This window comes from Borostomias antarcticus (genome assembly GCF_949987555.1).
Source record: "Borostomias antarcticus genome assembly, chromosome: 3".
Classification (NCBI taxonomy): domain Eukaryota; kingdom Metazoa; phylum Chordata; class Actinopteri; order Stomiiformes; family Stomiidae; genus Borostomias; species Borostomias antarcticus.
Window position 1 is genome coordinate 15,214,066 of NC_140236.1, and position 15,684 is coordinate 15,229,749.

Genomic DNA, 15,684 nt, shown 5'->3' on the forward strand with positions numbered 1-15,684 from the left:
TTTGCCAATATGTATATTCAAAGCTGATAAGAATGAGAACCAGTCAAGACCCCACCACTAAATGAGGACCCAAGCCCTCAGCCCTCTCCCCGTCATCAGGTTTAGCAGCGGGGCCAAAGGGCCCACACTGAGGTCATGCGCCAGCTATGAAGACACAAACAAGTAAGGTTCACATTTCTACCATTTTATTGTCTGTTGGTGGGTGACTGTGTGAGGTGTGTGAGTGCGTTTGTGAGTGAATGTGTGAGGTCCGTGAGTGTGGTAGTGAGTGACTGTGTGAGGTCCTTGAGTGTGGTAGTGAGTGACAGTGTGAGGTCCGTGACGGCATGTGTGAGGGAATGAAGTGCAGTGAGGATGTCCTGTTGGCTCTGGTGGTGTAGTGTGGTGACCTCCACCAACTGCTGCACAACTGCCCCACAACTGCCCCAATCCCTTCTGCCATGTCCCTCTGGGCCTCTAGGGTCATGAGCCTCCAGCACAGCGTCTGAGAGGAAGCCCAGCCCTCAGGGACCCTTGAGGCAGGGACGCTGGCAGCCGGAGGTGGAGGCGTGGGAGACGGAGACGGAGGCGCTGGAGATGGCACTGGAGGTGGAGGCCGGTGCGCTGGAGGTGGAGGCACTGGAGGTCGTGGCGCTGGATGTAGAGGCTGCAACCGGCGGGGGCACGACCGTCAGGTCAAGGACCACTGCAGACTCCCCCTCCTCTGAGTCCCACCCCACGTCAGAGTCTGGAGAAACAATTTCAGTCATTTTCTTTGAGTTTGTCTGTTAACTTGATTATGCATTAAACATTTCATTGTGTAGCCATATTCATTTGATGTTTTTCTGTTGGCAGCCAAATAAATGCTTAAGTGTGATTTACCGGGTGATTTAGATGAGTCTTAATTTCCCAGAGGGGAAAATGTTTAATGTGGTCTAACATTATTAAGTGGTCATCTGTGTTATCGTTGTTTTTGGTCCTAAATAAATCATAGCCTTCCACAGAATGTGTGGAATGTTTGCTTTCCTCACAGCCACATAATACAGAATGTCCGTGTAGCCTACGCCACATACAGGATGCACGAAACGTACAGTAGGCTACCTAAACTGTAGGAGCAATCAGACAAATGTAGGCTCGTACAAATAGCTTACCTTCCGAAGATGATTTTCTTTCCTCGCGTGGACCTCACCAACAAGCACATGCACCTCCGTCTCTGAAAAGTTTCTCTTCTTTCCGCGTTTTTCCATAAACGTATTTGTCTTTCCTATGCTCCACGCTATATTATGTCGGTTCCTTCCGGTGTATCCACGTTGTGCGCTGTCATAGTTTTGACCATATATGGTTGGATTTGGGCGTGGCGAGGGCGGAACACGGGGCGCGTGCGCGTCCGCTCTCTTCTACGCCACCGTCGGATTTTTCATGGAGGAATTGGCGCAGCAGCGTGTACGACATTTTTGATAGATCCGAAAAGCGTGTAAATATTCTCGTCGTACGCGACATTTCGCATTTTCCGCGTTTTCGTCGTACGCCCTCTTTTACACCTGAATTTACACGCTCTTTGATAAATGAGGCCCCAGGCCTTTCTCTCTAACCACAACAATGGTGTTTGGTACAGAGTGTACCAGCCATCGAATGTCTTTATCTCATAAGTCTATGGAAGAGGGACACCGTTTCTTACCGAAAACTCAAGCCGACAGCCATACTCAGAGGTCAATCATCATAATTAGGAAATAGCTAACAGGATCATATTAAAAGGCATTTCTCTGAAAATCAACCATATTCAACAATGCGATAGGCCTATAGCCATCAGGCACAACAGGGTCCTTCCCAGGCTTATGAAATGGCAAAATCACTGCACTCTTCCACCCACATGGCAAGATGCCCTCACTCCAGATTCTATTAAAACATCTCAGCACTAGCTGTAAAGATGCCACTGGTAGCTGGCGGAACATGGCATAGCATAACTAGTCCTGCCCTGGGGCTGAAAACCCAGTACCCTGCAAAGCTTGGCCCCGCCGCCCTAACCGTCTTCAGTGCCTCTGCATACGATACCCCTGACACCACCTTAACCCGTTGGACCTCCCTGGCTTCAATCTACGCCACACATCCACCATACGCAGTACTGTGCTCACCCCCGCAATTACAACAGCACATCTTGGCATCTACCTCACACTTCCCATACTCATGTTGGCCCCCACAACGGGCGCATCTAACCTGACCCTTACACTGCTGTGCTGTGTGCCCCATTCTCTGGCACTTGAAACATCTGAGCGGCTTGGGGATGAACGCCCTCACACTATACCTCACGTAACCCATTTGCACTGATGGAGGAAGGGCCTTCTCAAACTGAAGAACCACTGACAAGGTGGCTGTCAACGCGCCATCCCTCTTGCTCATAATTCGTGACCTCAATCACCTTGCCTCCACGCAACTCCTTCTTGATCTCGTCCATAGACACACTCACAGGCACACCCGAAATCACACCCTTCAACCGTGCCATTGCACCCGGAACATGAGCCTTCACCCTTTCCCCGCCAAGCGACGACATCCCCAGGATCTTGCTACTCTGTATCTCGCTGCTAGCACTAATCAATACTCGCCTATTGCCGAGAAACCGAGCAAACTTCACCTTCCCTATCTCTTTCTCGATCGCCTTAGTCAGTTTAAGGGGATGACGGTGCCCGCCATCCTGATCAAACTCCACAATTACCTTCCACTCCACGACACGACCGGGGCTCACTCGAGAGCTACCTCCACCGAGTCTCGACTGCTTCACGGACTCACTACCTCCCGAACCCTGCCCCCGATCTCTCCTCTTCAAACTCCTCCTCGGCCTCGCCTCACTCCACTCCATTTGTGTCCTGTACCCACCACTACCACCACCACCATCCGAACTACTAGACATGTTGATACAGTCAGAGTACAGTTTATGCAATCTCACCAGAACCAAACACTTCGAATCTACCGCCCAATCGGCTCCACTTCCGCAATCGTCCTCCGCAATCGAGCTCCAGTTCTCCTACGGGCATTCTTCGACTAGCCTCGTGAGACCATCCTGATCTCGCGAACACACATTCTGTTTCTCTCTGCAAATTATTATATCATTCATAGCAAATAACTTATTAGTAGCCAAAATGAATAGATGCAACAACAGTGAGAAAGTAATTACTTCAGTTGAGCTTTTTTATACCACAGGGATCTTTATTTAACATTCAGTGCAAATAAACTAGGCTATAACAAGATGATGATTAGGCTACATATTCAGAATCAGATCAGATTGATCAGTATATCTAAAGGCAAAACATGGTTTATCATACAATAGTATTAATAATATGCATTAACAAAATCAATAGAAATAATACAAAGAAATTATATATATATATTTTTTTAAATTAAAAAGTGATATACTATATGTCACAATATTGCATGCAGGGACATTTTTCCCAAAACAATAAGGAAGGCCTTTTGACAGTGATGAATGGGGTTGAAGTGGATGTGGTGTCCTCTGACCAGTGCTACATTTTCTGTATCATGACCTGAAATTTACCTGCGGAGAAATAAAGCAGTGAAAGTGAGATTGATTTCAATGTTGTCATGAGGCTTTCACAATAACATCTACTGTATGAAAAGTCACAGTCAGCTTTATTTGTCACATACTATAGTACAGTAGTGCAAGTAGTGAAATGTTCTTCCATTAGCTCCTAGATTGTGCACACTAAGCAATATAGAGGTATATAAAAAATATAAAAAAGAGGTATAAGAATAAAGTATAAAGGGAAACAATGCATTATGTACAGTAACTAGATACAAGATACAAAGTATATACATGCAGTACATGTCCATGTAGGGATAGGATGCTGGGGGAGCAGGTGAAGCTGTGCAGTTGGGTTAGAAGATCCTATCCTATCCTCACCTACTCCCCTAGCTTCCTTCCCTATATTATCTAGTCCATGGGTTCCCAAACTCCATCAATGTGGGCCTCCCCTCTGAAAACAGTGACACACCCGTGCCCCCCCAACCCCTGAAATTTGTCCATCTAGCAAGGCAGCGTTAGCTAGCCCATAACGTTACACAGCTAAGTGGCACCTGTTGCTAGTTAACGTTTTGACGTTTTCGCACAATACTGTACATTCATGCCTCCAGGGGGAGGCTCTCTCTGCACTATCCACAAATTTAGTATACATCTCTCCCATTATTTATTTAGATTTTCTGACCTTTAAAATCACGTTTCATTCATAAAAACCATAGACAATTTTTAAATAAAAAACATGCTTTTCCTTCTTCTTCTTTTCTAACCATCCCTCCGCTCCTCCCCTGAATTTCTTTGGGGCCCCCCAGGGGAGGCGCGCCTCACAGTTTGGGAATGCCTGATCTAGTCTATTGATATGTATATTCACAAGTATATACAGGTGCATCTCAGACAATTAGAATATTGTGGAAAGTTCATTATTTTCCATAATTTAATTCAAAGAGTGAAACTTTCATATATTACAGATTCATTACACATGAAGTGAAATATTTCACTGTTCACAAGAACAGAGTGTATAGTACATGTATATTCACAGAATGTAGTTATGTATATTCTACCGAGTATAAATATATAAAATATAAAGTGCAGTTGTGCTGAGTGTAGCTACTGAGTTTAGTCCAGAGTTCAATCGGCAGACTCTTCATTTGAGATCCTGTATGACATAATATTGAGACCACAGTTATTGGATCAGTGTGCAGTTCCACTGTCAGGCCACCAGGCTGTAGGCTACTTGTCGTGTTTGGGTGTATCACTGGTTTGAATATATCAAAACTCTTACAGGCTGGCATGATGGACACCTCAGCTGTGACAATACTCTTCACTCCCAGGTTGGAAAGCCCTCCTCTTACCAGGCCACATGTGAAAGCCAGATACTGAAAGCACAAGACCAGATTACTTGACCTGGCACAAGACCTGATGACTGTTTGTGTAGACACAATCTTTAAAGATCTCACAAAGACACAAAGATGTCTGAGATAGTTACAAGTGACAACATTCTGTGAGAATTTCATGAGTGGTATGACTGCCATCAACTGTCATGTGTAGCCCATGTTGTCAATGTCAATGTCAACTTTATTTGTATAGCACATTTAAAAACCGTAATAACAATAAAACACAATACAAAACACAAAAAGTACACACATGATACATACAAACAATACAATAAGCATTAATAAAGACAATAGATGTAAAATCTGTGATCTGCTATGTGGAACCAAACGCCAAAGAGAAAAAATAACAAAGACTTAAAAGTGGTAAGAGTATTTGCGGTACGAATGCCCAACGGCAGGGAGTTCCAGAGTAAGGGGGCGGCAACAAAAAAAGCTCGGTCTCCTCTACTTCTAAGCCTGGACTGTGGGACATCAAGGACCATCTGCTGAGCTGATCTAAGAGCTCTAGAGGGCTTATGTAGATTGATCAGGTCCACCAGATTTAATTTAAGGCCTAAAAAACAAATAATAGAACCTTAAAGTCTATCCTAAAACGGACAGGAAGCCAATGCAAAGATGCAAGTACTGGGGTTATGTGTTCACACTTTTTGGTACCTGTTAGGAGACGTTAGGATGTTAAGGGCTTTCCCAGGGTAGGATTCCAACCCACACTCCAATTTTGAGGCGGACGCACTAATAGTTGTGCCAACAGGGACTTCCCTATTGGAGGGACTGTTAGCGCTCCTTTGAGAAGTGATTTTAATCAACTACTCACTACCACTACCTGGGACTCACGAGGACACTCTCTCACTCGGTTACACATACTATGACGCCATTGTTGATGAAAATCTCCTCACCTTGGGGGCGTGCTCCAAATACTGTTTACCAGCCGAGAGCTGAGTGAGTAACCGGAACTTGTTATCCTGTAGCACATAAATACCCTGCAAAACAATACACATACATCAGCACTATTCTGCTTATTCCCATATGTTTAAGTTACTTTAATAGAGAGCTTAGAGCCCAGAGCCTTACTTGGTGATTTGTTCTGAGGTTGTCTATTTGTTTTTTAAACACACTGGTCCAAAAGTCTTTGCAGATGAATTTCATGACATCCAGCTCATCTTTGAATCGCGCTGTGTCTTTGGTGAACCTGAAAGAAAGCAAGATTTCTTCTTTTCATTCGCAGCATTACCATTATCAAGTCATTAGTCATGAGTGTATCATGTGATAAGAATAGGGGTTCATTTATGGTTACAACAGAATAAAAAGTAAATCATACCTTCTATCAAGAGGAATATTAACTAACCTTTCTATTAGTCCTTGGCCCACCCTGAATCCCATATTTTCCAGTTTGGTAATGCATCTTCCATTTTCCTATATAAACATTATCACAAAAATAGCAAGACGTTTGAGAGACACAAAAACAAATAGGCATTGATGCTGCGAGGCAAGCTTATATTCAAAGCATGTTTGTAAGCTACAAAACACAGACAGTCTTACCGTTTCTCCGTGTTCAGGTGATTTGTAAATGTACTGAATTACTTCATTGTGTAAAAACTGAAAAAGGGCTTCGTCTGCCATGATGGTTTTAAAACAAACCAAAATGGGCAAGATACTCAAATGACTATGAATAGTAGGCCTATTAGGCTATAATTGATTTCGTCTTTAGGAAGTAATATCGTCGGTATCCTCAAAAAGCAATTTGAAGGCTACTGATCCATGACAACTGACACAAATTACTAAAGTACTAAATTCTTCTTAAACCCGTAGTCTACTCATATTTCCATGTCACTGGTCGCCCATGTCTATCGCGTAACAAAACGTATTATTATTTCCACCCTCTTGTTGTAAGGTTGAATCATGGATGTAGGGTTGAATCATGGATGTATTAATAACATACACATCTGACAACCGGGGTCTTCTATTCAAGTCGCCCAATATAGTGCCTGACACAAAATGCTTCCTATCTAGACAGTCGCAGAAATGCATTCACTAGTGACTGGTTCACTGAAACAATACAAATATAATTCGGTCATAATATAGCCTATAATTACCTATGTAACCTATATAATCCCCCTCCCAAGTTTTTCTTATAAATTGTGGCGGTGTGGGTAACAATGTTGCCGCCTAGAAGGGGACAGCCCGTTTGGAAGACGGGTATTTGACAGCAGGGGGCGCAAGAGATCAGGCAGTGAGTGAGGACAGAGGCCTTTATGTTTATACTGTATAAAGCTATGACTCATTAATGACTCATGGCTCATAGACATGTTGTGTGTCCATGAGCTATAGCTTGTCTTATACAGTATAAACTAGGCTTGACAGGTAATTGAGAATAGCTCATTTAAAAAAAATATTGAATACATTTTAAATGAAACTATGAGTATTAACTGTCTTTTACACTTATGTGTACCAGATAGCGTGGAATTTTATCAGTATTGCACCCACTAGGTAAAGGAGTTTATTTGTATAACAATATGTTAGTGGGTGTATATAGAATAAAGTCAGCCATGAGAATGTTTTTATATGTGCATTGTGGTTTTATTGATCCAAATATCCATATATCAAACATACGTCATAAAACAGGATGAACTCTCGGGACAGCAGCATGTCTTGGCACATCTTTACAAAAAAAAAAAATATATATATATATAGTCAATACTAACCCATCTCTAATACACACTGTCACACCTTGGTTCTGGGTGCAGGTCCACATGTTTCCACAAGGCCTTGTGTGTTTGATAAATAAAGATGGCAAGCCAGGAAGCACATACAGTGCAAAGGTGTTTATTTTAAATGCCAGGTGGAGAAAAAGTGAAATAATAATCAAAAATAGGCTAAATATGTACAGTTCCCGAAAATATCAACAAAAACAATATCAACAAAAACAATATCAACAATATCCTCACAATAACAATCATTCTTTGTCACACACCAATCTACTGCACTCTCCTCAGTCAGGGCAAGCCTGACTTCTTAAATACATGTTGAAATAACAATGAATGGCTGCCTCTGGTGTCGTTATATGTATATCGTAAACTCAGTAGTACAGTGTGTACAGGAAGAAATTGTGCTTATTGGCCAAGCTAGCGATATACAGTATGAGAGGACTTTATTAGGCAACGCCGTGTGCACTCGCAGTGCTTCTGGGGGTGGGAAGGTGGACAGGGAGGGTGAAACTCCAGGGAGACCAGGTCAGGACTGAATGCAGTGAAGGGGAGCTGGTTTCAGTGGGAATTGCAGGTGTATCAGTTGGGTCACGCATAGAATTGCTTTCTTTTTAGCACACGCTGAACACAACTTATCAGAATATAATATTTATATGATATGTGTACGGGATTCCTGGTCCACTCGTCTAGCCCTTGGAGCACTGGAAGGCTGAGCCTTGATGGATATGCAATGCTGGTTATATGACAGCCGTTTATATGTTTCATTAACGGTTATGCAGGTTATACATTATAATTACTTAGACACACACACACACACACACCATACACACACACACACACACAGTTTGAAGAACACCACCCACACAGCATCCATCCTTGAAACAACCATAGAAAATAAACATTATATTGCTTCATTTCAATATAATTTAACTCCAAATAGTCTAGAGGTTTGACATATTACATTAAAATCAGGGAACCTAAAGGACTCAGTTGTCCCAATGCAGAGCTATATTCATTAATTATATTCTACACCTTTAGTAATATATAGTAGTAATATAATAAATACTATATTATAATCATAATAACCTTTACATTCAGGTATACACCTTCACTATTATGATTTCAGAGAGTGAAATAATTAATTTGAAAAGATCATCATATGACTGGACCACATAATGCACGCATATTCAATAACATACAGTATTCACACAGGTCATAGTTGTTGAATATAGGGACATACATTAAATACAAATGATCAAAAGCAATTCGGTATGCATCTCAAGGTTCCCATTGATTGACTGTAATACATCAGCAGGTTAAAGAATAATTTGGAGAATGATATTGAGGTCTTTTGAATATATGGTGCGGGAAATAGGATTGGAACTTTTAAATAGTGGCTTTGGATGAACAAATCAAATACAATTTCATATTAACGTCATGTCTCCTGTGAACGTGTGCCTTGAAATAATCCGTAAAGACATACATTCAAGCAGAATGTGCAACATTACTTACAAATAGATAATAATTTGTTGAGATTGTGTCCACAGCCCAACACATAAACACTTTCAACTTCACATAAGACTGGTTTTCTACTTTCAATAAATTAAAAACAACGAAATCTGCAGTTGCTACATTCATAATTTCCTGTAATAATACTGGGGCTTCATAATGAATACACTATTCGTAGAAAAGTAGTAAAATACTATAAAACCAGAGCCATGTGAACAGGCCAAAACTCTCAAGTAGTTCACTGCATAGTGAATAAAGGTTAAAGAATAAAGGTTAAAGACTAAATAATCTCAATCTCAACCCTTCCAGGGGTTAGGTCAGGATGGAGATCAGAATGGTCCCATGAGGGCTAGGGAAGAACCTCTACTGCCTCTGTCTATGTCCAGTCTCTCACTGACCCCGCGTTGGAATACAAGTCGCACTGCCCTGCCCTCTACACCGGAAATACCAGTCATGTTTATACCAACTCTGACAGTCTATCGTAGTTGTGGTCTAGCAGTGCAATTCAACAGTTAAGGTCCCAGGAATGATCGTGTGTGTGGTGGGGTGGGGCTTTGTAGTATAGGTGTGTCATTTTTTTGTTTTAAAGTTCAGAGTCGGCCCCCCCAAGATTGTTGAGCTCCTCGGGGGCAGAGTACTTCTCTGCGCCCAGTCCGGCTGTATGGCGAAAGGCGGCGGAGATCTCATCGAAGGTCCGTCCCTTGGTCTCGGGCACCTTGAAGTAGGTGAAGACGAAGAAGCCGAGTAGCAGCACGGTGAAGATGATGAAGACGTACGGGCCGCACAGTTGCTAAAGAGAGAGTCAGAGGAGTGAGTCGCACATCGCACATTCACAACGTTAGTTGACTCAGTCTGCTATCCCTACTGTCCAAGAAACCGTGAATCGACGTGGTGGCTCTATGCCTCCTTACCTCAACATACTGGAAGCACATTCCCACCAGGAAGTTGGCCGACCAATTGGAGAAACCTGCCACAGCGAAGGCCGAGGGCCGAGGACCCTGACTGAAAAGCTCCGCCACAATGAACCAGGGAATGGGGCCGGGGCCGATCTCGAAAAAGGCCACGAAGCTGAAGATGGCCACGATGCTGACGTAAGACATCCACGGCAACTGGTCCTGGAGAGGGAAGGACATAAAGAGGTTCTGTAGGTAGGTAGCCTAGGTTTATATAGGCTGCATGAAATATCGGGACTTAGGCCACTCTTGAGGGTCAAGATTACCCACATACCAGCAATGCCATGGCGATAGTCATCAGGACTGCCGAAAATGCCATACCCAGCAATCCAGTGAGGTGGAGGGATCTCCTACCAGCACGCTCCACCAGAAACAGCTACAAGAGAGAGGGAGGGAGAGAGGAAGAGAGAGGGAGGGAGAGACAGACATAGAGGGAGAGAGAGAGAGGTAGAGAGAGAGAAAGACAGAGAGAGAGAGTGGACTCACATGGTAATTCTACATGGAATTCCCACCTGCTGGCTCTATGAGGACGTTGTTGTTTATGGATGTTGATGGTGGAGGAGTGTTTCTAGAACTTACTGACACCACGGTGAAGGCTGTGTTGACCACTCCAGCCCCAATGGTGGCGTAGACTGGCTGTGACACCCCGGCCTTCTCAAAGATCCTGGTGGAGTAGTAGAAAATCTACAGGCCAGGAGGACATGGAGGGACGAGCTGTTTAGTTTAGTTCATTTGACCATAAAGACCACAAATGATTATATCATAGTTTAAAAAAAATACTGTCAAGGATAACACAATAAAGTCTCAGACTTATTTCCATCGTGGGCCTAGATGTGCGCATATAGCTTACAGTTACGTTTGTGCATGTCTGTGGGCGGACCTTTGTGTGTGTGTGTCTGTGTGAGTGTGTGTATGTGTGTGTGTGTGTGTGTGTGAGTGTGTGTGTGTGGCGGCGGTGCTCACGGCGTTGATGCCGGACAGCTGCTGGGAGAGCTGCAGCATGATGGCGATGAAGATGGGCTGGCGGTAGAGTGGCGAGCGGAACAGCTCCAGGATGGTCACCTTCTTCTCCCGCTGCATCTGCTGGCTCTCCTCCCTCATCTCCTGCATGTCCCCACCCACCTCGGCCGTGCCGCGCAGCTTCTTCAGGACTGGGACATTGAGTTGGATGGGGGGGGGGTGAAATGAATGGGTCTGGTTTTGGATGGTTTGCCAACCGCCCGTGATGGTTCTGGTGACCCATCGTTGGGTCAAAAATCCCGCCATAACAACAGATGACCCGAGACAGTGACCCAAGCCCGGGTCATTACTGACCCAGCATGTTTAAGTGTAATTGTGATTCTCAGTAGGTGAAGAGCTAAGAGGCATTGAGGAAAAAATCTGGTTTTAGTAGTAGTTTGTGTGTGTGTGTGTGTGTGTGTGTGTTTGAGATGTGTGTGTGTGTGTGTGTACAGTATGTGTGTGTGTGTGTGTGTGTGTGTGTATTTGTGTTTGGGATATGTGTATACATGTGTGTGTGTTTGAGATGTGTGTGTGTGTGTGTTTGGGATGTGTGTGTGTGTGTTTGGGATGTGTGTGTGTTTGGGATATGTGTGTGTGTGTGTGTGTGTGTGTGTGTTTGGGATGTGTATGTGTTTGGGATATTTGTGTGTGTGTGTGTCTGTTTGGGATGTGTGTGTGTATGTGTTTAGGATATGTGTGTGTGTCTGTTTGGGATGTGTGTGTATATGTGTTTGGGATATGTGTGTGTGTCTGTTTGGGATGTGTGTGTGTGTGTGTGTGTGTGTGTACCGTTCTTGGCCTTGTTCTCCTCGTTGCGGATGATGAGGAGGAAGCGAGGGCTCTCTGGGCAGAAGGGCAGCAGGACGGCCTGCAGCAGCGCGGGGACCAGGGTCATCCCCAGCAGCACCGGCCACAGGGACGCGTTCCCCAGGATCGACTCTATGCCAAAGATCTGCCCAGGTAGCAACGACAACACCCTCAGCCATTAGAACCCATTAGAATACTAATGCTGGGTTCCTTTAGAATCAGAGTTCCGTATTTGGCGCCAGGGACGATGTCACATCCCAGTTGAATGCGTTCCAGAAAAAACAAAATGCAAAAACCCCACTTTTGCACCATCTTTGTAGCTCTAGCCAAGTTAGCCATTGTTAGTCACTGTTAGCAATACCAGTTGATAACAACTGTTTAAAAACTTTGCTATTTTGCACATACGAACTTCGCAGCAACACTGATAGACGTTGGACAGGACTGTGTATATGACTGATTTAATCAGAGACAAACAAGACAGAAGCGCTAATAAAGTCTTATTACAGCTTTCACTTATTGTTGATGCACAAGTATCCGTCTTGATTGATGTCAGCAGCTGACGTTGACGAAGTAGGGACAGATTTTTTTATCCCGAGTAAAATGGTGGAAATCCCGAGTTCGGGTGACGTATGGATGACGACTTTGACGTCAAACCCGGGAATCCCGACCGATCGGCTTCCGATACAAAAAGGAACGCAGCATAAGAGCACGCATGGGCGCACGATTAATGCTGCGCTGGTCAGTACGCCTGATCGAACCCATTAATCCCTCGCGATATCCTCGGTCAGACTGAATCGGGTGTGCGGCAAGCGTTGGCTTACTTGTGCTATCAGGATCCCGATGACGATGCCCAGCTGGTGTAGGGTGCCCAGGGCCCCGCGGAGAGCGGTGGGCGAGATCTCCCCCACGTACATGGGCACGAAGCCTGTGGAGAGACCGGAGTACAGGCCCACCACGAAGCGCCCCACGATCAGCATCTCCCAGGATTCGGCCATCTTGGAGAAGCCCATTAAGATGGCGGCGATGACCGCCAGCACGTTGGCTATGAGCATGGAGTTCCTCCTGCCAAAACAGCGGCTCCATTATGTTTTCTCGCCATCTCTACATTCTAACAGCCTCCCAATTGTGTTTGAGTATTTCAAGGATAATAATTATCTGTCCAAAGATACGGGTTTATTTATGCACGAGATACGGGTACTACGTACAGTACATATTACAGTGTTGTTACAGCAAGTACCTGATGATCACACATGATCCATTGACGAATGACACGTCAGGGTCAGATATGATTAAATGACCGTACCTCCCAAGGCGGTTGACGAAGAGGCCCACGGAGAAGGAGCCGAATATGCCTCCAACTGAGAAGATGGCCACGGAGACGGACCACAGCGTGGTCAGGGAGGTTGTAGGGATGTTCTCTGAGTATCTGCTCTGCCATGTCGCATTGTAGAAGCTCTCGATGATCTGAGAAACAATGCAACAGGAAGAGGCATTCATTGCAGCTGGATTATAGTCGTTTTCATCCATATAAGTTCATATACTACCAAAATGTACAAACCAAGCATGAAAACAAGTGGCTTACACTGCTACTCTTCGAATCTATAACTCAATACTTAGCAAAACTCTTTTTGGCCAGCAGAGGGCAGAAGAGATTCAGGAAGTAAGACTGTTCCGCACATGAGGTCTTCTTGTTGACAAACAAACGTCAGCCCACCTGATCAGGCAGAAAGTGCATGTCCTCTAAATAATGTGGCCTGGGTCTGTGGCTTGTCTTCACCATGCTGATATGTTCAGTGTGTCGTATGTGTAATGGGAGTACTCTGCTCTGCGTTGTGTTCGTTCAGTTCGACCCGTGTTAAGGGCTTGCCCAGGGCGGGATTCGAAACCTCGCTTGCGAGGCAGACGTGCCGACAGTTGCGCCAATAGAGATGTCCCTCTTGGAGGGACTGTCAGTGCTCCTTTGAGGAGTGAGTTTACCAGCTGCTCGCTACCACTACCAAAGACTCACTCCGCCAGGGTCAAGGGTGAGATTACATTACATATTTTATCCAAAGCGACTAACAATAATTGCATTTAATGTAGGAAAAGCCAATGTACTACTACTTGCCAGAACTCACAAGTGCATCTCCTTTCTAAAACAAGTGACTAAGCATAATCTAGTGCTGAAGGCAAAGTGCAAGAATAGCAATCTAAAATACAATAGGTGCTTAAGAGGGAGGATCGTTGTAGTACTTCTTAAAGAGATGAGTTTTGAGCCTGCGGCGAAAGATGGGCAGCGACTCTGCTGTCCTGACATCAGAAGGCAGTTTGTTCCACCACTGCGGGGCCAGGACAGAGAAGAGCCGTGACCGTGTTGATTGACCGCAGGGGCCTCAGAGTGATGGGGCAACCAGTCGCCCCGAGGTAGCAGAGCATAGCGGTTGGGAAGGGAGGGGAGATGTTGTATTCTCCCCTTCGCTGCTTGCCTCCATGAAAATATAGATCCCAACCATTAACAGTAGTCTCTTTACACAGCCAATAACAAGTATGTCAATAACAACAAATAGTTTGCTCTCATGATCTGAGAGGACAGATATTGAGTACAGACAAAAGAGCTGTAGAATGCACAGTAGCAGTATTAATTTCCCATAGATATGAATTTTGAGGACTGATTTGTTTCCAAAGAATAAGCATGCTCCTCCCCAATTGTATTTACAGTCTTGATCTGAGACACACCATATTTTACAATAACTCTACAATCTGTTGTAGTGCCTTTATTATAATGAACAGCTTGTTTCAAGCACAGTGGACAGTTAGCTTGATATAGTCAGTTTCTCATTTAGCCCTCTAACTCATGTCAGAGGCTAGAGGTGCTAGTTCTTCTATGGCATTGAATATGAGGTGAGGTGGGAATTCAAATCTTTCACTACCTTTTTCTTTGACCTCTTGTCCTTGCTGGCGAAACAAAGCTGACCCTCTCTCCTGTCATTAAATGGGCCAGGGACAGCCTGTTTCTATTGTCCTGAGAACCATCTCAGCTGTGTGTGTGTGTGTGTGTGTGTGTGCGTGCGTGTGTGCACGTGTGTGTGTGTGTGTGTGTGTGTGTGTGTGTGTGTGTTTGTTGACTCCAGGGTCTCTTGTCCCCTGACTGGCTGTGAACCACGTCCCTGTATTCTCAGAAGTGTCTGTTTTCCACTGCCTGTTTTCCAGAGTAAATCAGCTCATGAATGGGGATGTGAAGGAGGAGTTTATATAAGCCTGAGGTCAGAGGTCAGAAGTTAGACTTCAATTCTGACAAAGGCATCAGCCTCCTGCTGTAGAAACCCAGGGTCTTCTGATACAATAGATCTTCAATAAACTCCTGCTGTGATGAGTTGAAGAACCAAGGCACTTTCTCTCAATTCTTAATAGTTAGAAATAAATTCCACAGCAGAGAGGAGCCTTGGTTTAGTCCCGTCCAATCAAACACTCACCTTCTGAGGAGCGTTGATGACCCCCGTGTTGTAACCAAACTGCAGGGAGCCAATCACAGCTGTCCCCACAGCCATCATCAGCTGAGGCGTCAGCTGCTGTAATGAACAGAAGCAAAAACACAACATTTGTTAGAACAAGCGTTACCCAGCGTGTACGTATGTAACGCTTACTCAATGGAAACAGAATCAAGTAATGACACATGAGAAGGTGTGAAGGACCTGGACTGACTGGACTGTGTTTGAGACATCCACACATTCTTCCTTTCTGATGGGTTGGGTTAGCACAGATTGTGTAATTACATTTATATAACGGTGCATGCTCTTCTACATGCTAGAGGCAGTCATGTTCCCCCCGAC

At 44.5% G+C, this 15,684-nt stretch overlaps 2 protein-coding genes across 2 annotated transcripts; both read right to left on the reverse strand.

Moving 5' to 3' along the window:
• Positions 1 to 3,235: 3,235 nt before the first annotated feature.
• trappc6b (trafficking protein particle complex subunit 6B) lies at positions 3,236 to 6,754 on the reverse strand. Its single transcript, XM_084461854.1, has 6 exons — positions 6,439 to 6,754; positions 6,245 to 6,312; positions 5,971 to 6,088; positions 5,796 to 5,879; positions 4,788 to 4,881; positions 3,236 to 3,526 (listed from the first exon to the last, which is right to left on the reverse strand). Exons 1-6 carry the CDS (start codon positions 6,517 to 6,519, stop codon positions 3,495 to 3,497), a joined length of 477 nt encoding a protein of 158 aa, XP_084317980.1. The 5' UTR covers positions 6,520 to 6,754; the 3' UTR covers positions 3,236 to 3,494.
• Positions 6,755 to 9,696: 2,942 nt separating this feature from the next.
• Positions 9,697 to 15,420, reverse strand: LOC311329769 (solute carrier family 2, facilitated glucose transporter member 1-like; the record flags this gene model as incomplete). The annotated part of the gene is made up of 9 exons (XM_084461683.1): positions 15,328 to 15,420; positions 13,179 to 13,339; positions 12,697 to 12,937; positions 11,858 to 12,020; positions 11,030 to 11,217; positions 10,646 to 10,750; positions 10,341 to 10,442; positions 10,025 to 10,228; positions 9,697 to 9,903 (listed from the first exon to the last, which is right to left on the reverse strand). The coding sequence occupies exons 1-9, from the start codon at positions 15,403 to 15,405 to the stop codon at positions 9,697 to 9,699; spliced, it is 1,449 nt and encodes a 482-aa protein (XP_084317809.1). The 5' UTR covers positions 15,406 to 15,420.
• Between the last annotated feature and the right edge of the window lie 264 nt (positions 15,421 to 15,684).

Bases quoted from the DNA above. Each gene is read 5' to 3' on its own strand.
- trappc6b (XM_084461854.1), bottom strand. From the start codon at position 6,519: ATGGCAGACGAAGCCCTTTTTCAGTTTTTACACAATGAAGTAATTCAG. The intron at 6,313-6,438 runs GTAAGACTGTCT...ATGTTTATATAG, and splicing joins CACCTGAACACGGAGAAACG to GAAAATGGAAGATGCATTAC. The intron at 6,089-6,244 runs GTTAGTTAATAT...GCTTTCTTTCAG, and splicing joins GGCCAAGGACTAATAGAAAG to GTTCACCAAAGACACAGCGC.